General features: G+C 38.1%; 1 protein-coding gene across 1 annotated transcript in view; it reads right to left on the bottom strand.

Annotated features, from left to right (window-relative positions):
* Nucleotides 1-24,680, bottom strand: part of mapkapk2a (MAPK activated protein kinase 2a) — a 29,242-nt gene extending 4,562 nt beyond the window's left edge. Inside the window, exons 1-4 of the mRNA XM_068315551.1 lie at nt 23,953-24,680; nt 8,149-8,288; nt 1,771-1,835; nt 1,515-1,594 (exon numbers count right to left, since the gene is read on the bottom strand). Of these exons, the coding sequence (XP_068171652.1) occupies nt 1,515-1,594; nt 1,771-1,835; nt 8,149-8,288; nt 23,953-24,192 (525 nt within the window). The 5' untranslated portion in view covers nt 24,193-24,680. The remainder of the gene's footprint in view (nt 1-1,514; nt 1,595-1,770; nt 1,836-8,148; nt 8,289-23,952) is intronic.
* Between the last annotated feature and the right edge of the window lie 2,953 nt (nt 24,681-27,633).

Below are 27,633 nucleotides of genomic sequence, written 5' to 3'. Positions count from 1 at the left end.
ACACACTTCAAACACTCAGTGGAGGAATAAGTAATTGATCCCCTGCTGATTTTTAAAGTTTTCATACAAAGCCTTTTTATGGTAGCTCTATTTCAACAATGATAGAAAAAATATAATAGAGAAAATTACAAGACATGTAAAATGAGAATTAATTTGCATTTCATTGACGGAAGTATCTGACCCCCTAACAAAAAGCAAAACCCTTGTTGGCAAGATTAGCAGTCAGACGTTTCATGTTGTTGCTTATTGGGTCATCGCACATATCAGGAGTAATTTTTGTCCACTCCTCTCCGCACATAATCTTTTGAAATTTTGAGGCTTCAGCTCTCTCCATAGATTTTCTATAGAATTGCAGTCAGGAGAATGGCAGGCCATTACATGACCTTGATGTGCTTCTTACGCTGACCACTCCTTTGCTTCCTTGGCTGTATGTTTTAGGTTGTTGTCATGCTGGAAACCCCACCAACCACCTATTTTCAGTGTCCTGGCAGCGGTAAGGTGATTGTCACCCAAGATTTTGCAATGCATGACCCCATTCATCTTCTAGTTGACATGGTGAAGTCGACCTGTTGCCTTAGAGGAGAAACTCCCCCAAAGCACAATGGATCCACCTCCATGCTTGGCAGTGGGGATGGTGTTCTTGGGGTCATATTGAACATTTCTCTTCCTTCAAACACATCAAGGTGAGTTTGATGTTGGTCTCATCTGACCACAGCACCTTCTGCTAGTCTCTCATGGAGTTATTAATACACTTTTTTGCCAAAAGTATTTGTTCACCTATCCAAATTCCAAATACTTCAAATTTAAGTGTTCAAAATCCAATAAACACACTCATAAACCTTGTGGAAAGCCTTCCTAGAGGAGCTGAAGCTGTTGTAACTGTTCTAGCTCTGACATCACTAAAGAGTTCCTCCCGTGTAGTTCTAGACTGATCTCTAACCTTTCACATGATCACTGAGACCCCCCCCCCCAGGCGATATTTTGCTTGGAGGTGATATCTTACATGGAGCCCCAGCCCATGTTGCATTTTGCTCACTTCTAAATAATTGCATAAAACAGTTATCACCTTCTTACTAATGGTTTTGTAGCCAATTCCAGCCTTGTGTATGTCAACAGTTTTATCCTTGACATCTTTTGACAGTTTTTTGATCTTTGCCCATGCTGGAGATGTTGGAGTGTCAGAGTCTGTGAGCAAGTGACTTTTATGAAGGTGACAATTTGTCACAGGTGTCTCTCATGCAGGTAACAACCTCAATAAGATTAGAAGTACGTCAATGGAGCCAACATTGCTCATGGTTGGTAGGGGATCAAATACTTATTTGCCTCAAAGAAATGCAATTTTTTAAAATATGTAATTTTCTAGATTTTTTTAAAATATTCTATCAGTCACTTTTAAAATAAAGCTACCATAAAAATCATAGACTTTTTATTCATCAGTGTACAAACTTTTGAAATCGGTGGGGGATCAAATACTTATTTCCCCCCCTGTGTACAGTTAAAATTCCAACACATACCTTAACATCTCTGTGCGCGATATTGATGGCATGCAGGAACTGGATGGCCTCTCCTATGCTCTTCATGATATCAGATGCCTCTGAAGTAAAGAGTCAAAGGATCTTTTAACAGACGTCACATTACTGAATAATTTTACTAAAGGGAAGCAATAATAACCAATAATGGTAATGTAGTATTGTAAATATAAAAGTAAATGAATATGTGGGTGCATTGATAAATTTAAAGTAGCGAAAGAAAATCAACAAAGGTTATTACCTCGCTCTGTGAAGGCCTGGTCACCTCGGTCTTGGATTCGACTAAAAAGCTCACCACCGTCCATGCTGCAAAAACAAGATGTTTATATAGGTCAAGACAAATTGACTTCAGCATTTGCGTGTGTGTGTGTGTGTGTGTGTGTGTGTCATGTTTTCAGTTGTCTGAATTTCCCTGTTCAGGAAAATAAAGCATTTCTGTCTATATTAAACGATCCATTAAATGTAAAATGGCGAAAGAATGAAATAACATAAAAAAATTGTATCCCCAATAAGAGAATGCATACTTTGACCAATTAAAATGGACAGTGTTTGAAACCAGATGACTGACCAGACAAGCAAGTTAGAGGCTGTTTAAATCCATGAAGGGAAAACCGAATTTAACTAGAAGTTATTATCCTTCATTCAAATGAATATGAGTGATTTCATCCTTACTGCACTTTGTAAGTTTCATTTATTTGCTTTCTCATTATGGCAGTGTGAGTTTCAGGTTTAATCATCGAGTTCAATTAAAAGCATGTGTCAGTGTAAGAGTTGGATCACACACCAACATAACACACACAAGACAGCAGGAATGGTGGAATAGAATGGTTTGAGTTCGAGATAGGGTTTGCTAAGCCACAGTGTACATCACACTTCTCTAAATCTATCATCTCACATTCAGCATATTGAGATCATGCCTTGAGCCACTGGATCTTAATATGTGAGAAACTGCCAGCAGCGATGCAATATCTCAGTTCTGCTGATGCATTTCTTGCTGGTCAGGCAGGTTTTTTTTTGTGATTGTGAGATCAACTTCTCTGTCTCCGTTTCTCTGAAAATGTTTTGAGTTAAGGCGTGAATTCTAGACGGAAAAGATACTCGACATATAACGGCACGGATGAAAGCACACATCTGACACCATCAAAGCAGGAACATTAACACTTAAGCAAGTATGGTGACTTTCACAGCCCGAGTACAGTGAAGATTAAAAAAAAATGCTTGAAAAGGCCAAATGTAGATGAGAATACTAGTAGAACGTTGACTGATAGAATCTCTTATTTTACATAAGATCATTAAGAAGTGAAAAATAGACATACCACAACTAAGCTTGTTGCAGAACATGAAATAAAACTTTATGGGTCGAAACACAATGGAGTGCTCAATTAATTAGACTGGCAAGACTTTGATGTTTAACAAACTTTTTGTTTAACTTAAAAGTAAGATTTGCTGTGATAAGAAAATGAAACATTGACCATTTCTGCACTCACCCTGACGTTGGCGGTATTTGAGTTCGTGTTCCAGCACCGCTGACACATGTGATACAATTAAATTCTTATCTTTCTCTTCGTTATTACATTTTAAGCATTGCTATTTTTTGTCGTAAACACATCGATGTGACTGGTTAAAAGCAAGAGTGAAGGGGTTAATGAGTCCATATTTTTGTATTTATCTAAAAAAATAAATCTAGATTTTTACTATAGTGTATTTAATGCAGACAACATTGACTGAAGAAACATCACCTATGTGTTGAACAACAAGCTTTTTTTAAAAAGCTTCTAAATGTATATTTGGGCAAATATGTGCACATAAGGAAGGAGTCATCTTTCCACTGAAATGAGTGTGTAACACATAGCATAATGACATTCACAAAAATGACTGGTTTGTGGGCGATTTCACCAAAGTCGGACATTCTGCAAACACAGCAAACTGAAAGTTCAGTGAGTCTTTAAAAGGTCGAGACATTATTTAGGATGAACCCATGGTCTACAATTGAAATCTATAGCCACTGACACCATGCTGACCTCAGCCGAATACACTGCTTAGGAACCCTGCTGGAGCTATAAAGGTATGTGATGTCCATATCATCTGATAAATACAATATAGGAGTCCTTTCCTGACAAGCTCTCCGGGACCTTTACTGAATCACGTCTACATCTAATTACAAATCATTAAGACTAAGATGAAAAAAAATAAAAGTTCATCAAAATGCAAAACATGCAAAAAAGTGTCATGTTAAGGCAACACCAGTAAATACAGCTTTTGATAAATCTGACATTGTTTCGTAGTCTGGCTTTATATTCTCAGTGCAATGTAAGATCAATTTCAACCACAAATCATGTAACAATCACACACAGCAGGTAAATCTGTGGTCTGGATGTCTGTAGATTACTGTAATTCAAACGTTAACTTCTAAACCTCCTCCTCAGTGTCATTAGAACAGAGTTATGGTAGATATGCAAGTTAGGAGAATTAGATTTGAATTCACCATTGTCCAGCTCATCAATTGAAGTAAATGACACAATCAAGATGCTAAGTTATACCCGGCTGTCAAGTGCAGGCACTACTGTGTTACATCCTGAACATTTAATTCTGCATTTTGTATTAAGCCGCCAAAAAAAGTTCTCATATGGTCAGCTTTTCATTTGCAGTATAAACACACATAAATTCTGAATCAGGCAAAAATAAATTAAAGCTCATATATGCCAATTAGCATAGGTTTTATCAATAAAACCTTTATTTAAAAAAAATTTTTTTCTGTCAATCATGAGCCAACTGGAACTCTACCAACAGTCTGGAAACAGACCAGGAAAATGTCTAGTCAGTTTGGAACAGGTAGGACGGGCACTTCAGAATATTCCTCTTGAAAATAATCAAGAACTGGATTCACAACAGAGACCTAAGTTTAAAAATCTGTCCTGACATTAGCTTTAGAGCCTGTTGTATACAGTTTATGAATTTATAGTAAAAAAAAAATTGTTACATTTTCCTTGGCATTTCATTCTATTCTTTTCTGGCATTTCACATTGAACTGTTTTTCTCAAGGAAGTTACTCATAAGATGCCGTAATTTTGCATCTGACTGTGTGGGCAGGCAGGTCCACTATCTCTGCACTACAAAGGTAACCACAAACCTAATGAATGCACGTGTGACAACCTGGTGGGGGTTTGGTGGTTTAAAGTGCTGCGACATGGAAATACAGAGGCAAGGAAAAGATGCGAAGCTCATTTAAAAGAAATGGGCCGTTTTCAAGGTCAAATGCAAGAGATTTACAATAATTAAGAAAGCTGAAATGTGCTTAGAACAAATAACTTCAGCTTTACATAGAGAAACCAAGGCTTCATTGTCTAGTCCAGGAACTCTAGACCTACAGCCAGAATATCAGGTTCAATGTAGAATGTCAATCAAGCTGACCTCAGGTTTATATCACGTCCACATGATACCATCAACGGACAAAACTGCTGTCAAAGATGGCAATAGGAAAATATTTTTTCAACTGAAATATTATTGCTGAAACATTTACGTGAAGTTACATCCCCCTGGAGCAGAGACCTTTTCACCACCTACACCGCCTTCCTCTTCCTTCTGGGGTGTCTGGCATAAATTTGTGATGTGAAATGCTATGAGCATTCTCACTGGTCGTAATTACTTTATACTCATCCAATCACCAATTCATAACAAAGCTACAAAATTAAGTTAACACAAGAGAATTTTTTGGACAATAAAAATAAGGCGGCAGGTATGGTGGTACAGCTGGTAGATCTGTTGTCTCCCAGCAAGAAGGTTCCATTGCTTTACTTTGGGGAATCTGTATGTCCTACCCATGTCTATGTGGGTTCTCTGGCTTCCTCTCACTCCCAAAAACATGCTATTTAGGTGAAGTGATCATTCCAAACTGTTTTGTAAGTGTTTGAGCATGTTGTTGAAAATTACAAATGAAGATTAGGAAAAGGTACCTGACCCCTCAAGAATGAAAAAATTCACAGAATTAATCAGTTTAAATTAAAATTATCTCTCTGATCAGCAAAAACTTGCCATCTATATACTGTTACTCCGGAGGTAGAGTGGTAATAACCTGCTTTAGTTTGTTGGATCAATGACAGGCTGAATTTCTATGTTAATAGGGCACATATGTCAAAGTCAAGGCCCGTGGGCGGGATGTGGCCCAGTGACGATTTATGGCCCGCCGGATGATTTTTAAGTACTATAAGAACCGGCCCGCAGGCCACATCAGCTCACTGGTGTTTTGCACGCAACAAAACTACATTCCCCACAATGCAACGGTAGCGGAAGTCACTGCATTGCAGGCTTTGGTTTCATTGTTTATCAACAGACAGAGCGTAGGTTGAATTTAGCTACTCCCCTCTTCAAAAATGGCTAAAATGAAGGTGGACGCTGAGAGCAGGGGTTTCAAGCCACATGGGAGTCAGAGTACATGTTCAAAGAGGTAAAAGGTAAACCTGTGTGTCTTCTGAGTTTGCACATTTCATCCCCGACGCAATGCTCCAGCTGCGGATCTAAGCAGCTTGGACGCTCTCTGCATTTAGCTGCACTGTATTGTTCTCTCTGATGAAATTGTACAAAACATCACACAGGAGCCGTCTGACTGATAAACACCTTCACTCAATCCTGAGGATCTCCTTAGCTCAGAGCCTGACTTCGAACATTGATGAACTTTTACGAAAGATGAAAAACCATCAAATATCAGGGTCAGCCTCAGACAAGTGAGCATCACAGACCAGCAACGTATTTTCAGTTTTAAATTCAGTTAAAGTTTTAGATGTGTTTCTACAAGACATGATGTCTCTTTGAAGGAGCTATTGTTTTGTCTGAGTACCACAGATTTTTGTTTATTTATTTATATTTATTTCAGTTGAATGGACTCAGGGAAAATTGCAGATAAGATCTATGAGAAAGGATACAACTCATTTGTTTGTTTTTTTACTATTTGAAAGCAATGATTGGTAGGATTATTGAGCAGCACAATAACTTAATTTTTTGAATATTTTTCTCCACAATAATGCATTATTATTAACCCTAACCCTAACCCCTAACCCTAACCCATGCACAGTATTATTGTTCATACAATAATGTATGCACAATAATGTATTTTCAGTTCATAGTGTATGCAATTTCATTTATGTGTTTTTTCTTGATATTAAGGAACATATTTTGTTTTTGAAGGACATTTACTTTTTTGCTGTTTGCCTGTTGAAAAGGTTTCCATAAGAAAATATTGCTTTATTTAATCATTAAATAATATACACTTTGTTAGCTCTTGGTTCAATAGGCTATGTTCATTTCACAATGTTTGAATAAACATTGCTGGGATTGCACTAGGAGGTAGTATGACTAAGCCACTGTGGCTCAGTGTAAAAGAATTGAGCAAGCCACAAAAAGCCACATTCTGTGTCCAAGACAGTGGCGCAGTGCGCGGACGACCGACGCTCGTTACAGGGGGAGGGCCTCCCCTGGGAAATGTTTTAGAAAATGGGGTTGTTTTCCTGCATTCTGGTGCATTCTGAGGACAAAATCTTCTGTTCAGTTTACCTACAAAAATACACGAAAGTCAACAGTTCAAGGTGAACTATCTTTATTTCTGTCCTACTTTATGCAGGTATAAATGTGATATACAATAATTGAAAAATTCCATTCACTTCCATTCAATTCCATTCACTATGTGAAAATACAGTCAAACAAAATATTACTCAATGTATACTTATAAGTTTTACTTACTACAAGACATTTTAACTTTGACCACCACCAACACTATTGGTATGCCATAGTTTATTTAATTCAACATGATTTTTCATTTCAATTTAAAAAGGCATGAAAAATAGCAAGCGAGGTGAATACATATTTACATGCATCGCTGGTTATTCCTGTTGGTCATAGGTATCAAAAGTCTAAGACTACAAACAAGTATTGATAATATCTTTCTTTTACCTCCTGATCGGTCTGTCACCACTCCTCCCCCCTCTCAGCATTCACCATTTGTTTATTAATGAGGACTTTAACACAAACTCTACTATAAAACACTGGATTCTTTTGATCGATCATCCTTGCCTTGTTGTACACAAATTCGCGAGTTCAGCTTGTAAAAAAAACAATATTTTGTTTTTCATTGGACGAGAGGAGGTCATGACCCGAGTGCATGTTTAATGATCGGGAGCGTTCGGGTCACTTTGGCTCTTTCCGTCGACAGGCGGAAATAGCGGCACTAGCGCCGCTCGCTAGCGGAGTTAGCAGCGCTAGCACTGCTCGCTAGCGGAAATAGCGAAAGCAGCTCGCTAGCGGAAATAGCGAGCGACAAAGTTTTAAGTTTTAGCCTTTTTTCTGTAAAAATAAGAACGCCACTGTGGCTACACAGTCTAAAAACCTTGTAGCCAATCTGGAATTTACTTCGCCTATGGCGAAGTGGCGAATGGCTAGCGCAAGCCCAGCATTGAACTAGTCCGGCCCTCGGCTTGTAGCAAATTTGTTTTTTTGGCCCTCCGTGTATTTGACTCTGACACCCCTGTAATAGAATATATGTACGTAAGTAAGTGTGACCAACCCAAGCATAGTCATTTACCTTAACCATCAGAGAAAATGTAGCGTGCAAGTGTGTGTGTGCACTCACCACTCCATAACAATAAGCAGACATTTCCTCCCCTGGTACAGGTTCTCATACACATCAATGATGCGCACAATGTTGGCACACGGTGACGCCCTCCAGTGGAGCTCCACTTCCCTGCGGGCTTTGGCACAGTCCTGCAGCATCTGGACAGAAGGAAGAGTTACAATGACAATTCGTTCATTTGTAATCCTCTGTTGACATTATTACTGCTCACCACGTGCTACCCAAAACTATATTGAGAAATACTACATAGTAAAGCAGGGTTTTGTCAATTACGCACATCCCCTACAGTAGTTGGCAGTGACGCTCATTGTCAGGTGTGCGCAGGGAGTACTAGTTCGAGGTACTATGAAGAAGCGTCTTTAGCACTGAGCTTCATTGTGACTACAGTGGGAGACGAGAAGAGACCGGTGTGTTTACTGTGTCTACTAACGCTAGCAGCAAAAAGCAGCAACGTGCCAAATATTGCCAATAATCATCATCCTTGGAGATAGTCAGAAAGGCCAGCCTGAGATGTTTTGGACATGTCCAGAGGAAAGATAGCATCCTTCTACCAATATATTCACCGAGTTTTGAACTGACAGGCAGAAGGCCTACAGAGGATTTTTATGGATCTAGTGAAAGAGGACATGAAGGTAGTTGGTGTGAGGGAAGAGGATGCAGATGACAGGGTTAGATGGAGGCAATTGATTTGCTGTGGCGACCCCTGAAGGGAAGAGCCGAAAGAAGAAGAGGAATCATCCTGATTTGTGAATGCTATGTCTCTGTTAGCATCACATAAGGTAGCATACCAAGCTGCTCAGAGCCAAAGAAAACCCCAAACCATAGCAGAGGAACTGAAACATTGAGCAGGAGCTGGGAGTTCAGTACAGTATAATGTTTCAAACCTCGCTTTGAGCTCATTGTAGCCATTGATCCTGACTTCATTTTGATAAGAAAAAAAAAATCAACACAAATTGTTTTATTCCTTTTTTTTGTATGTTAAAGTGTTTTATATATTGGGCTCCTCAGTTAATGCTACTGAACTTGATTTTTTTTTACCATTTATTGATTTTATTTAATTTTATTGTTCAGTAACAAATGGTGTAATAAGTTGATCAAAATGTTTACAGTATTTTTTATTTGAGGCAAATTGATGCACTTAAAACGTTTCTGTTAGACTAAAAAATAATGTTAATTATTCTTTATTATAAACTGAACTGTTTTTTTTCTCTGTTTTCTTTAATGTTATGCAGAGGTATACTTATAACAATTTTATAGACAATTGATATTTATAGTCGTGGCAGAGTGTTGGGGGGGCTCGAATTGTTTTCTTCTTGCTGGGGGGGGGGATAACAAAATAATTGAGAAGCACTGCAGTAAAAGAAGTGAACATAAAAGTTGTGAAGTGCTGCCCTCTGCTGGTCAAATGTCTAAATATGTTGTAGAGTTTTGACCGTTCAAACCAGCAGAGGAGCAGGGACATTTCCGAAAACACCTTTCTTCATATTTGTGGTTCAATAATTTATTTTCTGAAATACAAAGATTCAGTGAACTCTAAGTAAACGTTTACCCCTTTTTAGTGTTACATCTGGAGCAGCTGATAATTTACCACTTCCTCACAATTTACACCAACAGCTTTCAAGAGATGGACAATGAGCTTTCATTGAAGCATTACATTCCAACCCAGCCCACGGTCAAAACAACAGTGGGCTTCATTCCACAGAGTTATGAGAGCTTAGACACCCAAGGTATTCCTGAAAATACCAGAGTCCAAGCTTGTACTGGGGTGAACTTAAATTACATTATCGCACAGACGCAATGTCAGTACCAAACCTTGAGTATCCATGGATTTATTATAAAGAGGTACTCAATATCACCACCGTTATTTGATCTGTAGTACCCAACCCTGTTAGGAATTTTTCCCTCCCTTTCCTCAGATGATATTTTGGAAGCATTACTAACTGAAGTTATATTTGTGATGGAGGACATTGTCCAGTTTTCTCTCCTGTCTGCCAAAAGGCTAGTGGCACAGCGTAAGGACAGGAAATGCCAATTGTGAAATAATTACTTGACTGTTTAAACTTGTTTAGGCCTATGAGCCTATTTGTGTTGATTTTAGATGTCACTCTGCTCTCACAGGAATTCCACGTATGTAATGGTGAGCACACCTGCATACTTCAGGGATGAGACTTCAGTTTTCTCATCGAGGCTGAGAAAGTTTAAATTTTATCACACAGCAAACTACATTTCATAAATTAATTTAGCTGAGTCTTCAAACATAGTGCATGTCTTCTGCCAAAGCAGGGTGGGGCTTGAGTTTGGAGACTTACTTGCCATCTGTGAATACGTAGTTAACCATCCTGCACATTCTGAAAGAAACATTTTTTTATTAGCGGTAGATGTAAATTTGACATGTTCCTTCTGATAAAACCCTTATTTATTTTTGTCAGGGTTGGTATTCTGACAGCTTCAGTCAATAAGGATGGAAAGTGAAACTATGTTTGACTTAATGCCCTCGTTTGTTGTTCCGTTTTAAGACTCTTCAAGGCAATGAATGACTGCCATATGTATAAGATTCACTTACTAAAGTAAACAGACTAGTTTTCTGTACGTTTCTCATCCTACACACCTGAATGTTCCATATGGACATGAAAACCATCTTAACATTTAAAACAAATGACAGGTGAGCAGACATACCATATTGGCCCGAATATAAGACGGTGTTTTTTGCAATGAAATAAGACTGAAAAAGTGGGTGTCGTCTTACATTCGGGGTCTAGACATTATACCCATTCACAATGCTAGATGGCGCCAGATATCTTTAAAGCGAATGCTGAACTTAACTCCGCAGGCCAAAGCGAACCCCTGTCACGAAGAAGAAAAATAAAAATAGCGGTAGCACGAAGAAGAAAAATAAAAAATAGTGGTAAGAAAAAAAGGAAGAAAATAACAGAAGAGATAACAGAAAACGAAGAAACGTAGTGACAATCTGGAGAAAAGTGGGTCGGAGATCGGCCATGTTACCGGCAGCTGAGGGGAAGTTATGATGCAAACTTCAAGATGATGTTGATAAATGAGATAAATGTGATCAAATATATTGAATACATTGTTGTAATCATTTGTTTCAGATGTACTGTAATTATTTTCTGTATAAAATTTAAATTTGGTTTTCAAAAAGTCTTTTTTTCTAACTTGAGTCTTGAAAAAGAGGGGGTCGTCTTATAATCAGGGACGTCTTATATTCGGGCCAATACGGTAATTCACACAATATCAATCCATGATACCTGATAACATGTAGGTTTTTCATACAAGTGAGTGATGGCATAATACTTGACGTTTTCATCATAAATAAGGTTTGTATGTACCTACTGGGCTGGTATGTTAAATAGATTGTCATCACTGCTAGGAGAAGCTTAGCATAGTTATGCATTACTGTCAGCTTTATCGCAACTGTGAACACACACAGTTCAACCACCCTCAGGGTATGACTTCATGCGTCACAGAAAACAACTGAAGAAAAACAAACAAAGAAGAAATTAAGACAATTCCAGTTTTAGTTGGTGTAACAGCTTTCTAAATTTCCCCTCACATTAAAAAAATTAAATATATTTTTAAATATTTAAAATATTAAATGTGAGGGGAAAGGTATGTTTATTATCCAAGGTTATGCAAAATGTCTTGACACTATATACTATATATACAGGTTAAACAGATTATACATTTTTACAGACAACAAAGCCCACCTAGATTGAATCCCTTTTACACAAATTTCGCAAACATTTGCCCTGCGTCACCAAAAACCTATTTGTCCCATTGCAACTGTGAATGTCCCAACATGACCTACTTTTGGAAGAAGATGGAAGCTTTTGAAAATATTCTTCCATGATGATTTATTACGTTGTTACGATAATCTGATGTCATGAACATAATGAAAGAAAATTCAGCACATTCCTCTTCCCTTTTTGTTGTTCAAAGAGGTTCTTCATGACGTATTTCGTTTCAAATTACATTGATTACTGATTTCATTTCATTTTGAAAAGGAAGACACTGTAATGCTATTTCCACTTACACGCTTTATACCACTGTGTTCTTTGCACTACCAGTAATGCTTTCCAACTTGGCCAACAGCGGCCCAAAATTTTTTTTGCTTTGACATGCATTGTTGGTTTTGTTTTGAGATTCTATGTAAGTGTTCTCTGATGTGTTACTGTCATTACTATGATATTCAACAGTCAAGACAAAAAAAAAGCGCTTCTAAAAAACAACAACCCGATTTCGGCCTGGTTTTGTAAATATTCTGAAAAACTTACTCTTTTCAAAAGACATTGATCAAAGCAAGACTTCACACCGCCCAGAACACTAAAATACTATTATCTACAATGCACACATGGAGAACTGTTAAAATAAAACTAAAAATATATTAGATCTGATGCCTTACTGTTTCATAAACTAAAGATAGCACATTATTTCCAAACATACAAGCATTCTGTGAAGCATCACCTTGTAATGGCAGCGGAAATGGATTGACTGATTATTTACAGATAAATGTTTTGTATTAATGGCAACATGATACTATGTGAATAAAGTTCAAATGCCTTAATTATAGCCTGCTTTACCATGGTTCTGCTGTACTAAGTTAGAAAAAATGTTGGCTTGATATTTAATGTTCATCACAAAAGATGTCATGGTGCAGGGTTAGAAGGTTGAAAGGCTTTTTTCCTAACAACCAACCAATGAAGCAAACGACCAAGGTCCAAATATAGATCCCGCCTCAATGCATTTCAGCCAATCAGCCGACACGCAAAAGAATAAGAATTCCAGAATCAGTGGAAAGACTCACACTGATAACTCGTATATCTAGATATAGCCAATTTAGGTTTAGGGGTAGCATAATAGCATAATTAACATGTGTACAACTACAAATGCAAACCTGTCACCTCTGTTGATGTCTGACTGATTGAACCCCCTTACCCCCCCAACCCATCTTCTCTTGGTCCTCCGAGGCCAAAGAGTGAAGCTTGTGCAGAAGGAGAGAGCTGAGGGGGCAGATGGGCAGACAATACACTTCCTCCAGCAAAACACAAAAGCTCACAAGCCTGGTGCCGGACAATGGAAAGTGGGATGGGTCTAAGCTGTAGGAGCATCCATCTCCCACCTGCTGCTCATGAACCAAGGAGATGTCTAGGGTTGATACTGTGAAACTAACACACAACAATCACTGATGACAATAGGGAAGCAAAATTCTGCGGACGAGGGTTATAGTGGGGTGATAGGTGAAGCTCCATTCAAACACAAAACCCTCTTAACCTGCCAAAAAGTGTTACGAAACTATTTATCCAAAGATTTGTCCGTTTGTGTCAATGGGAACTGATCTGATTAAAAACATCTGCTAGATCTCACAGACCAGTGTGTGTGTGTGTGTGTGTGTGTGTGTATTAATCACATGAAGCGCACGAAAATAACTGGAAAGCATGGCAGTCACTAAGATTAGAATCACACTGGTTACCAGTTTCAAAGTATAAAATTTGATGATTATACTGTAATTCGATTTATATTTGCTTATCAACACTTTAATTTTAAAAAAACGACAACGTTAAAATCTCTCTTCCTTAGCTGATATATATACAGCCGGAGAGAGAATCCAGGACTGATGTCAATGAGCTTCATCCCCTTCAAATGCAAAGTAAAATTAGTAACAAGTGTTCTTTTGTTAATAGAATCCTGTATGCATGCTTCTGCCCTCTCCTGGCAGTACTGCACAACTAAAAGGTCTACTTCCACATTATTTTTTTATGGGATAAGTAAAAAATGTTAAATAATCTCAGTTACCGGTACATCAAAATGATTTTCAAAAAATGTGCTTCAAGTTGAACTTCAAGTTAAGTCCTGTTACATGTAACAAAATAACACGATTATTATGTTTGGGTTCTCAAATGACAAGCTAGTATGAAACAAACATTTATAAGAATGAGTGACTGATAAGGGGCCACAAATGAAAATGAAACCTGTATGAGACAAAACAGTTCTCACACTTCCTGATGGAAAGAGTTGGAGATGTGGGAGATAAAGTCAGAGCTTTGACAACGGTGACTGATGAAGATCCTGAACAAATCACAGCTGCTAAAAAAAAAAAAAATTACCTGGAGACTTCAGACATTTTTGTTTAAAAAACTCAACCTCCATCAGTCTGAGTCAGTCTCACTAACTCTTTCATTCTGACAACATATGATTCACGGTGTGAATCCCCAAATGTGGCAGAGCTGATGCAATGTGTGATACTGGTGGCTTTGCTGTGCTAGCAGTTGCATTTACATAAGAGAGGGGGTAAATTGTACTTTTAGAGTGAGTGTGTGTGTGTGTGTGTGTGTGTGTGTGTGTGTGTGTGTGTGTGTGTGTGTATTTCAGATAGAAAAAGTGAATCTTGAAAATGCAGTGACCCAAGCTATCAGTGACATCCAAGACTTCATCAACAGCCTCTATAAAACCACAACATATCATTCTGACACTTCTGTTTACCCTGATTAAACATTAGTCATTTTTATGGATGCTGGCACTAAAAAGAGATTTTGTTACCTTTCCACAGCCAGCCTGTTGTCAGTGCACATTTTTTATGCATCACTAACCAGCTGGCTTCTATTTCTTCTTTGTACCACAGTGAAAAAGCAACATCTAATCATGGGATAGCAGCTAACTACCAATACTTTTGTTGCACCACTTTAGTGCATATATAAACTAAAGTTACTTTCGTAGTAACTTTAGTTTATATAATCAGTACTGTATATCTTCAATATACACAACCTGTGGAATTGGTGTACTTGTCAGCATCTCCAGGTTTGACTGAATTCACATGTATCAATGAAACATTTCAATGACAAAAATAAGACAATCAAAAAAGGTGACCAAAGATGGGCTGTGTTGAGTTGGTTCCATATAGTGTAAAAGCAATTCAAGAAGCTAAAAGCACCTTCAAAGCAAAATAAATCAACTCAAATCATACTGCGTAAATTATCAAAATTCTGATTTCTGATCTAAAGTAGATACCAACTTTCAGATCAACAGATGTGTTTCAACATTCTTCAATCATTTTACCCCTCTTTTCAGAACCAATTATGAGACCCATGCAGAAAAAAAGCATATAAAAAGGAATGGTTAGGCGATAATGAGTCCTGCATTTTAAAGTTAATTATGTTTCTTGGTAGCTCATTAAGGTCACTGGAAAGTACTGTGAATCACAGCTTATAAGATATCGCTGGGTCATCCATTACAACCACAAACCACATCCTTTCAAAGTCACTAAACCCAACAAAAAGCAAGGTACCTTTTTATAAGGTCAAAGTAAGGATGAGTTGCTATTGGCTACCAATCAGACTACATAAACACCAATACAGTAAATCAAATTATGACAAAGAATCTTCAGACACAAAGGTCTGGGATTACCAAAGGCCTACATTTGGTAGAGCTTTAATCAGTTTGTGAAAAATGTCCCACAAACATGATCAGAAGGGAGTAAAACATGTTTAGGGTGTCAAAAGCCTCAGTTTAGTCATATTAATATGTAACACAGAGTCAAGATCTGTACTACAGATTCCTTGACTGATCCGTGACAACACCAGTCCAGCATGTGCTGACAAACACAACAACAGGACAAAGGGAAATAATGTAGAGAAAAATGAACACTTCAATCACCATGTGTGATTTCCTTAGACCCTCGGTCTGTATCTGTGTCACTATGAACCAAATGGCAAATATTCCACTCCCTGAAGATAAGGTGCACTTATGACAAACGCACACACGGTTGCAAAACACCAAGTCAACTATTGTGGCTCTCTAAACTACACATCCACGGGTGGTAATGTGAGGATTAAAGGACAATTACTTCTTCTTCTTTTCCTTTCGGCTTTTCCTTTCAGGGGTCACCACAGCAAATCAGTTTCCTCCATCTAGCCCTGTCCTTTGAATCCTCTTCTCTCACACCAACTACCTTCATGTCTTCCCTCATTACATCCATAAACCTCCTCTTTGGTCTTCCTCTAGGCCTCCTGCCTGGCAGTTACATTGTCACGACGCCCAGGTTGTTTCTCCTGTCATTAAGCATCCATACTATAACATACACTGAATATTTTACTGTATATATATATATATATATATATATATATATATATATCAAATTATGTATATACACATATACACACATACATACATATACACATATACATACATATGTATATATAATAAATCTGGGCTTGCGCTAGCCATTTGCCACTTCGCCATAGGCGAAGTAAATTCCAGATTGGCTACAAGGTTTTCAGACTGTGTAGCCACAGTGGCGTTCTTATTTTTACGGAAAACAGGCTAAAACTCGCTATTTCCGCTACTGCCGCTCGCTAGCGGCACTAGCGCGGCTACTGCCGCTTGCTAGCGGCTCTCGCTATTTCCAATAGCGAGCGGCGCTAGCCCCGCTACTTCTGCTAGCGAGCGGCGCTAGCCCCGCTACTTCCGCTAGCGAGTGGCGCTAGCGCAAATAGCGTCGCTATTTCCACTAGCGCCGCTATTTCCGCATGCCGACGGAAAGAGCCAAAGTGACCCAAACCCTCCCGATCATTAAATATGCACTCAGGTCATAACCTCCTCTCGTCCAATGAAAAACAAAAATATTGTTTTTTTACAAGCTGAACCCGCGAATTGGTGTAAGACAAGGCGAGGACGATCGATGAAAAGAATCCAGTGTTTTATATTAGAGTTTGTGTTAAAATCCTCATTAATAAACAAATGGTGAATGCTGAGAGGGGGGAGGAGTGGAGACAGACCGATCAGAAGGTAAATGAAAGATATTATCAATACTTCCCTTAGACTTTTGATCCCTATGACCGGCAGGAATAACCAGTAAAATTTACAAGTAAACATTGAGTAATATTTTGTATGACTGTATCTTCACATAGTGAATGCAAGTATTCAGTTGTTGAATCTCACATTTATTCCTGCATAAAGTAGGACAGAAATAAAGATAGTTCAGCTTGAACTGTTGACTTTAGTGTATTTTTGTAGGTAAACTGAACAGAAGATTTTGCCCTCATAATGCACCAGAATGCAGGAAAACAACCCCATATTCTAAAAAATTTCCCAGGGGAGGCCCCCCCGGACACCCCCCCCCCCAACGACCCCTTGGACAGAGTGTGGCTTTTTGTGGCTTGCTAGATTCTTTTACACTGAGCCACAGTGGCTTAGTCATACTACCTCCTAGTGCAAGCCCAGATATAGGTATATATACATATATATACCTATACATATACATATATATACCTATATATATACCTATATACTGTATATATACATATATATACATATACATATACATATATATAAAATGCGTAAGGGATTATTGTGTGTACTGTGTATTACATTATATATACTGTATATATTGTGTATATACATACACACACACACACACACACACACACACACTAATCCCTCGCACATTCACGCATTAACATGTGAGACTTCACCTCATCACCAAGTTTTAGTAGGTAGTCACGTGATACCATACGTGCATTCTGTTGGCTGACGGCATCTGGAAGTGTGCTACGTTCCGTGAATTTGAACGCAGCACACTTCCGTGAGACACAAAAGTGGTTTAACAGTCGATAAGAGTGTGGGAAAAGGTAATTCAGATAGAAGGTGGTTTAATATCAGTATGGGGAAGGTTCATAAACATTTAAATTACCGTAAATAATCAATAGTTTGTCGATATATTGCGGAATTAGTCATTCGCGTGTGGTTCCTGGAACGCATTAACCACGAGTAACGATGGCACACTGCGTACACTGATTTTGATATATTTGACAGGAAACCGTTGCAGGCAAAAAAAAAAAAAGACTAATTTTATGCTCATAACAAGAATGTTTATCATGCTCCATTGATTTATGGGTAGAATACTAAGATGATGTAGTGTTTTTCCTGAAATGAACAATGTACAGCTTAGAGACCATATCCTTGTCAGGATATGGTTAGAAGAAAAATAACTAAAAGCGGGTCACCACAAAAGTAGCCTCTTCCTTCCTCTCTACCTCTCCGCTATTCCTTTTATTCTTTACTTTGTCTTGATGGAGTTCCGACTTTGTACTGCAAGCCTAGTAGCCCCCCATGGCCTGTGATCAGAATACTTTAATTGGGAAATTACATCTTGTACAGTCACACTGCTTTGGAAAAGTCGGGGGGAAAAAAATCAGAAATTATCAGATTAAGGAGATAAATAATTGGAGAATCTAAAAGTATATACAGGTATATACGGTATTCATTGTCAGCTTTCATTCCTACTCACAATATGACTGTCAGAGTGAAGATTTGTACAGTTTGATGGCTACAGGCAGGAAAGATTTGCTCAGTCGCGTATTTAGAAGGGTCATCCTGCTACTGAACGAACTCTTGTGTCCAATCAGTGTACTGTCCTAAGATAGCCCAAACCAAGAGTTTCATTCATGTAAATTCAATACATTTTCATTGATGTGGCCGACATCCCACCATGATCAACAAACTGCCCTTCGGTTTTTCCCGTTAGGGGTCGCTACAGCGCTCCATCTTTTTTCCAATTTAGATGAATGCTCATATTTGTTTGACCAAGTTTTATGCCAGATGCGCTTCTGGCCACAACCCTCTGCATTTTTCTGGTATTGGTACCACTCTACAGTTGACAGTGGTTTATGCTTCCACAGGTCTGCAGATGGCAGGGATTGACCTACGGTTTGAACCCATACGTGCAAAACAGGCACTCTACCACTTTGCTACATCCCTGCTATTATTCCTCCATTATTATGAGTTTATTGAAAATCAGTTCTGTGAATGTTGCATCAAAAGAGGAAAATGTAAGCGTCTCACCATGAAAAATCTAAATCACCACTTTTGTCAGATCTTCACCAAAACTTAACGGAGTTTGGGCTCGAGTGATCCTATTATTTCCATCAATTTCCACAGAAATTATCCAACTGATCTGCTTTACTATTGGTAAATACAAACAGGACAAATATCTACCTTGAAAGTAATCCGAATTTTAGTATTTGAATGGCAATATGCCTTAATTTTTTACATAATCAATAGTTAAGAAATATGATTGCTGAAAAACTATGATGCAAAACACAACTTCATTTACACCCATAATTAGTACCACTAACCTTTTAATTACAAAACCCTGCAGACCATTTGTCATAACTGAAGTGGATTGATAATATAAATTGTTTGCCATGGGTATAATGGACCAAAAGAGAGCCCGGTGTATTCTTTTCCATCAGTCAAGTCACTCACCTGAGAGGCTGTTTAATGCGATCACAAGATACTTGCCAAGGAGAAACTCTGACTCATAACTTATGGCTGAAGATTAGACCTGGCTCTTAGATCACACTTCATTAATCAGACATGTTGAAAGATGTAGACACAGTCTCATTGATATTATGTCTGTTTGATAGGTGCCTTTAGAACTTTAGTTCAAATAGTTTTAATTCAGAGAAAAAAAAACATAAACAAATGTGAACCCATTCACTGAAACTGGCCAGTGCTTCCAGTTCATCTTTTCTGGGCTAACCCTCACCAGGTGTGTTTACTTCAATGCATTTCCACATTCTTCCAAAATTCAGAAAACACAACGTCAATGACTCACTCAAATGTCTGTGGTTACATCACCATTCTCTTACTTCCTTCTCAGATGAAGCTATATGAAAGGCAGTGGCAAATCCTTACTTGGTCATTTGTTTTCAACACATCTTGGTCACCAGTGGACACAACCACAACATTGTGTAACACTGTTTAACCCAAAATGTTGTGCTATGAGTGAACTTCGCACTGCCAGATATTTCCAGGTAGCTTCTGTATCATAATGAGGAGCTATATACTTTGATGTAAAAAGAAGTCCCAAATCCAGATAAAATTAAAACGCAGTCAAGCTAAGGGCTGTCTGATGGAGTTTGTGTCGGTAAGCAAAAATAAGGAAATGCTGACCCAATGCTCGAGAGAACTTCCTCTAAAAACATCTTTGAACATGCGTAACTAAGATGCATAAAAACTGGACTTAGTGAAGGAATTCTTTTTATCCACATGCTGCAGCAACAGAGCCACATAAGCATAACTTTAATATTTTTTTAAGCCATTGATTACTATTTTTAGTCAAAATGTAGCTTTAACTTAACTGTTTCTAATAACCTTCTTTCCTGTGTGTCTATGTAGCTTCTGTAATTTGATATCTACAGATGCCTAACACCCTTTTAAAAAGTGCGGCAAGACACTTATTAAGGCCGACAAATCAACACAAGGCATAGAGCTTTGTCTTCAGCACAAGCCACAAAGTCAAAATGTATTGATTCCCTGCGGCAGGTTATAACAAGGTCATCACATTATATGCTTATCCAATACCTTTTAAAACTATCACAAATTTAAGGTCTTTCCATTTCTCTACCACCTTGAGCCAGGGCAGAAGATCTTTACACCAAACCCCAACGAATACAATGAAGCTAAAATCAGAGACGGAACAACGAGGATATTAGTTTATTGGCTCACTCAATGAAGGCATAATCGACTTTGCAACAGCCCTATACCACCATGAGAAGATATCAGTGAATGAACATTTAACATGACATTCAATGCAACATATTTTAAGAGTGACAGTAATAAGAGAAGGTTGAGGGACATATATAGGAGCCTTTCACAATCACATCACTTGGTAACTTTTAAATCGTGTGTGCGTGCATGCGTTTCATAGATGAACGGACTATTTCCAGCTCTAACATCAGGGAGCTCACAGATGACATCTGTCAAAAAGCTCAAATAGTGACATGGTTGACCCCCAGACTTATCTGTGCCTATTGTTATGAAGATTATGTCAATTTTGAGCACAATTACAAATATTTCCTCAGGATTGGATGCATCACAGGAACTGCCTTTACCTCTGTCTGAGCACATTGAGTTCCTTTTCTGGAAAAGGTATGGCAAAAAGGATGACTGTAAATAATATGTTTGTCATTTAAAGATTCTCATCCTTTTTAAAAAAAAAAATTGTTAAAGAAAAAAGCGACTTTCAAGCTGTACTGTGTACATTGTACTATTTTTGCCACAACTAACTGATATATCTTGCTCACTTCGAGACCGTAACGTCCAGTGCAGTAAAAATGGGTTCACTCCTGTATACAGATGTTATTTATGGTAAGTCATTCTAGTAGATGAGAAGTTTATAGCATTAAAATGCTGTACAGGCATGCTTCTGTTCAATTCTTGAACATAATTATTCTAAATGTTAAAAGCCTTTCAAAAACTACAAGGAACATGGTTCTTGAATGCTCAAATCAATTACAGTGCAAGCTTTGTTGCATCACAAACTCCTTCCACATACTTAAACATGGAAGCTTTATTCTGCTCTCATTGAAACTTCATCAGAAAAATTACTCAGTAGTTATGTAATGTTACATTTTATAATAGCTTCAAAAAAAGCTACTTTACAATTAAGCTTAAATGAAAACAAAACACTTAGCAACATTCTATTAATCACAATTGACTGGAATCGAAGCTATCACTGTTATTTTAGATACATAAACCGACCCATTCAGCTGAGCCCCTGATGAGGGTTTGATCACATTACTTAGTCAGAATGAGAAACTAGGCTTGCGCCTTCCAAATATATTTACGTTCAGGACATTAACCAAAAAGGACCACAAACCATTACTATTTTGTAACTGCTCATTGTGATGACTCATTGGAAACGAAACAGCGATTGGAAATTAGAGGTGACAAGGAAATGCTTGGAATAACAATGTGCAGCTGCATCTAAATGTCCTTGAGATAATCCTTTGTCAAACTATGGGGCAGGCATTTTTTTGGGGGGGGAGAAAGCCTGCTTAATACTTTAATATCCCCAAGGATTTAAAACTGTTTTTATTTTATCTTTCAGTGTGATTTAATTGTCGTGACCCACCACAATATCAGCACAGAAACCCCACTGAGATATTGACTGGCTGATTACCCACATGAAAACAATACAGTTCCGGAATGATACCATTATAAAAACATCTGTCTGAAAATGACACATTTAACTAATTGGTTATTTTATATTCTCATGGTGGAACTATTCACACAAGTTATTAGAAAGCATGTAAGGAGCTTCTCTAGCAAAGATAGTCACAGGATGCCATTAAATTCCTGCCAGGTGGTCAGGTTAATATCTGTATATCCTTTTAGGTCTAATATCACAACAACCAAAAGCGAACTCTCATTCCTTACATCTGGAAAATACTAAAAAAAGGTCAGACCATTTTTCTTTTTTACAGTTTCTCACTCTTTGGACCTGTAACCCGTTGCGGTTCAAGTGCAAAGACAAAAACTGTTCATATGTGTCACAGCCATCTCAAACTGAAATGACCGCATAATGTTACATTCCTGCAAAGACCATAACCAACTGCTTCCTTCTCCAGTGTTTAGTACTCATATCTTAATCATAAAAGGGATGGAAGTGTCGCAGAAAGTCTGCCCACCACAGAAAACGATTTGATGAAACACTTAACATGACTTAATACGTTTAATACTAACTATACACAGAAACCCATGCCTTTTAGCTACACTACACAAAAAGACAGAAAGCTATGACCCAATTACTTAATCTACATTTCCACTGCACATGAAGCTCAGACTGCGATTCAGCTGTGTAACACTTTATTTTACAACAGCTTTCCTCTATGATGCTCTCCACATTAATGGAGAAATGAATGAAATAGTATTCAGTAATTGATGGCTTCCCTAAGCTGTGCGTCAGTCACCTGCATGTGAGTAGCAGTTGTGACATTTGTTCTCTTTCAATCATTGACCAATACCGCTGTCAGTAATTAACAGGAAGCAGGAGAGTACCTAAATTTAAATGTCGAGTACAAATAGAGGGCTAAACATCTCAGATCACGTCACACTAAGTGGTGGACCTGGATGATACTGAGAACCAAAGTCAACATCAAGGCCTGTCCAGGAACCACCTCTAAATGTCACTGATAGTGACACATGTCGACCTCTTAAATGTGGGGGCACGACATCTCAATCAAGAAGGTGATGTACCCGATTTAACTTCACTTCTGATTCAGGTATAACCTACCCAGTCATCTTTGCACCAACTTTCATCTCTTTTAACATTTAAATTACATATCCCTAGCTGACACTGCTCTACAAATATTTGCTTGTTTTACAGCACCAACAATGTGTGGTTGTGTGGTTGCGAGAGTTAATTTGTCTCCAAGATACCAAGAAAAGGACTGTGTAAGAGGGTTAAATCAAATTCTGAGATTGATATGTACACAGCCATTTACATTGCTATATAAAAAATAATATTCAGGTATGGATAATGCTCAGTTTCTACACACATGGATCCAGAGCAGAATCAAAATCTGGATCTGTGAGATTATAATTTGGAAGAAAAAAATGCATTGGGTCACAGTGCAGTTACAAAGAAAGGTAGACATATCAACCTCACAATACTTGTAGGTACCTCAAGCAATTCATGTCCCTTCTTCTGAAATTGAATCCCTTCAGGAGAAAGTAAAAATGACATTTTGCAGGAACTGTGGGTTGGGTGATCTGTAAGGACCTTCTGTATACAGCCAAAGACGCAAACAATACACTTAAAAAGCAACCATGTCAACATATTACAGAAGCTGGAAACTGACATATGTGTGTGTCACAACACATAAGCTGAATTAACACTAGTTTTAAAACCTCCAGCAAATTACAGTGGGAATGAAAATTAATATGACCATAAAACAATAAGGTTGAATTGTTCCAGGCCATCTCCATAACGTAAGAAATATAACTTACCTTCAGTGCATACTTGTCTCCAGTCCTTTTCTGAAAGATTTCCAGCACCTTGCCATTGATGCCCAGCCCCAGCACCTGGCTGGTCACCTTGTAGTCATCTGTTATGGCGTTCTTCTTTATCTGTAAATTGGGTCTGGCATTTAAGGCGAGAAACTGCCCAGTAGGGTTCTGTTGACCGGTCGGATTCTGCTGCCCCGCCGGGTTCGGAAACAGTGGCTGGTTCTGTGTGTTTGGTAGCATGCTCTTGATCTGAGCTAAGAGCCGAATAATCAGCTTCTCCGTTCTCCCTTTTAACAGAGCCCTCTTCCTGGGTTAGCTGGCCTGCGCTGAAATCCCTGTGTAAAGTTAGCAGCCAGGCCCGAGACAATACCGCCAGCAGTTCTGATGTTGAGTGTTAACAAAGTCACTTCGTTAGCCGATAAATGCTAATTTAGCTATTCGTTAGCATGCTAACCCGAACCTATTCTTGACCTATGATTGTCGGCTAACAACTCGGCTATCGTTTAGCTTTATCCATCTCCACCGACCGCCGTCCACCGGTTCCTCAAAGAGCACTTCAGGAACTTTCTTTAAAACATCCCATAAATAGTCCTGGGAGATTGAAATTTAAAAACGTTAAACCTTATGTGTGCTATTCGTAAAACACAAAATATACAACTAAAAACAAATAAAAGAAGGGGAAAAAACTCGGATACCAGTGGCACACACCAAACCCACTTCACTTTCCGACGGTCAGACACAGAAGAGAAGCAGGTTTTACAGCTGACGTCATGGCCGGGTTTTTTTCGGCACTTAAAGGAGAAGTGCGACAGAGGAAACGATAGCTTGGTAACATGAGAAACGTTTCCTGGTGACCGAATAAATGATCTATTTTTTTGTTTCACACTCATTTTTAAATATACATAATCTTTCAATCTGATTACATGCCCTAATATCACTCTACAGACTTTTAAAAAAGTTCATATCCCCTTACGGATTTACGACTTAAAAGTTATTTTCTGATGCCCTCGAAAATATGGAAAAATTCTGCCAAAAATTCGAAAAGGAATCAATTTTAAATGTAAAATTTTGTACTCGCAATAATACACAGTTGGTCTTACATTTTTCTGGTAAAATATACTTTTGTTAGCAAATACATATTTTTTTATTCTCTGATTTTCGGACAGGTTTCCACCTTTCTGTGTGCAGTCTGGGTTTTTTTTTTTTTCTAAATCGGACTCAAACGCCTCACGTGAGACAGTGTGAATTCAATTTGGATGATGAACTTCTAGCAGGAAGCTGAACGACTGGTGGCAATTTTGAGTTTTTTTGCATGGCAGGACAGTCATAACTGCTGCACCTCAACTATCAGTAATGCACAAGTATTAATCAAGTATTAATCATGCAATAGTTTGTTTTTTTTGTTAATTGCTTAAGCTAAATCAACCACTGGTTGAGGAAAGATGTGAAGGTACTGGTTTTTTATATTTCTTTCACAATAGATTTCTTTATTGTTTTTGTAGTATCGTCTGCATGTCACTGCATGTGTATATAATGACAGACAGGGTGGCAGACAGACAGGAAAATAGACAGAAACCTTAGTGAGGCAGCAATGTTAACAGTGCAGCTGTGCCACACACTGAATTCCTTCTATGTACTGTATGTTAGCCTTAAGGCAGACTTATTTTGCAATCATCTATAAAACACCTACAATCTGCATGTTTGTAATTGCACAATATAGGCTTCCTCTATAGTTGTTAAACTACAAGTAAATAAACAAAAACATTAAATCAGTGTTCTCAGTTGTAACTTAGGCTCTGACCATAAATGTATAAATTAGAGGTATTGTGCCAGGTGTTGTCAGATGGAAAGTCTGAAGTTAGGTTACCACCAAACACCAATCTAGTCAGCAGTGAAACAAAGTGTAAACACGAGTAATAAATAAGTATGTAAGAGTTTTCATTAAACCTGCTTTGCTAAACGGCTCTCAGGTTGTAAATTAACTTAATTTCCTTCAGACGTTCAATTATCCTCAGGTTAAATGACAAAACTAGTTTGATCACATTCTCAGTAATTATCCCAAGATGAGCAAAATACTAGCTTATTATTTTATAATAACGTATTAACAAATATATGGATAACATTATGATTATTGTTTATCCGGCTATAGGCGTAAATTATGCAATGCCCATTCATTCATTTTCTTGACCTGTGGGTCTCGGGTCTTCTCGAGCCTATCCCAAGTTGCTATGAGCAACAGGCGGGGAACACACCAGATATGCTCATCACCCAAAGAGACAGCCACTCACACTCACACTGACCTGCAATTTGTTGTAACTATAAATTATATAATGTCAACTTATTCCTCGTTGTGACCATTCATAGCTGAAGTCATCACAGCAGTTTCATCAGGTTTTATGAGTCACTTTTACTCACACCTGATTTCAATAATCTGTCCAAACGTCTGTCGCTCTGCGTTGCGTCTGATTGCAGACATGTACAGTATGTTGTATAATTATTGGATGAGGTCTTCACTGCAGTACTTCTCATAACCACTAGATGGGACACCAGACTAGGGTTTCACTGGAATCACCTTCCTGCTTTGGCTTGCCCCAGATGTCAGCCCTCAAATCCTAATTATGAAGTGTCTGTGGACCCCTGTGAAATCTATGAAAATGATGTATTCATTGATGTATATAAAAGATGTTTTTAAAATGTGTTTAAAATATGAAACCCCATCATTAACAGCCACTCACCTGAAGCTTAATTGACATTTTAATAAATAAATTGAGAAAACATTCATTCAGAATGTTGATATGGATTTCTAAATACAGTATTCTTTGCTCTGGGAGAAAAAAAGTGTTGATCAAACCTCACTGCTTTGATAGTTTAAAATAATTCATTGTTGACATGGCTCAGAGTGTGGGGGCCATGTGAGAGTTCCTTGAGTCTAGCTGTTACCAGCTGAATCTGAGAAAGACGGAAAATGCTTGAAAATCACCGGTCACCAGTGAGGTGCTAAAGGTAGCTGTTTCTTTGTTTATGCCACACACACCGCAAAAATCTTCATATCAGGCATATTTTGCACAAATAAAAAATGCACCATTAAAAGGTTGAGCAGAATGTTTATGGAATGTATAACTCAGATGGTATGAAGATATGTCATGACATTGTCGTATGTCATCCTTTGCTCCTACATTACATTCTACTTTTGTGAGTGCAGGGTATTAATAGGACTGTGGGTCAAGACCTGCCTCTTCAACTCCACTTACACCTATGGCGACACACTTCATTCCAACCCCAGTGCTTGATTAGCACATTTTAATCTCCAAGACTTTTAAAATGCAGAAAGAACATTGCTATTACACAAATTTATTGATCTAATATTAAAAGAACAACACAGCACTGTCAAAGTGCTGGCTAGAAAAATATTTGTGCCTTCAGATCACATTTAAAGATTCCTTGTTCCGTCAGAGTCACACTTTTAAGTACGTATAATGCATTTTACCAGTATAGTTGTTTACAAGATCAGTGACATTTTCAAGCGATCAAGGGAAGATCTGAAGAGAAGTCACCAAATGGATTTAAAAGAAAATGGTCAACAACAAAACAAGGTCAGAAATATTCAGAATTTGAGCCTCAAGCATTGATCATCCTCCAGAAACCGTGGACCCTGTAAGCACAAGCTGAGATAACTGTGAT

This window comes from Antennarius striatus, chromosome 5 (genome assembly GCF_040054535.1).
Source record: "Antennarius striatus isolate MH-2024 chromosome 5, ASM4005453v1, whole genome shotgun sequence".
Taxonomy (NCBI): Eukaryota; Metazoa; Chordata; class Actinopteri; order Lophiiformes; family Antennariidae; genus Antennarius; species Antennarius striatus.
The sequence above is the reverse complement of the archived record's forward strand: the minus strand, read 5'-3'. Positions and strand labels throughout refer to the sequence as shown.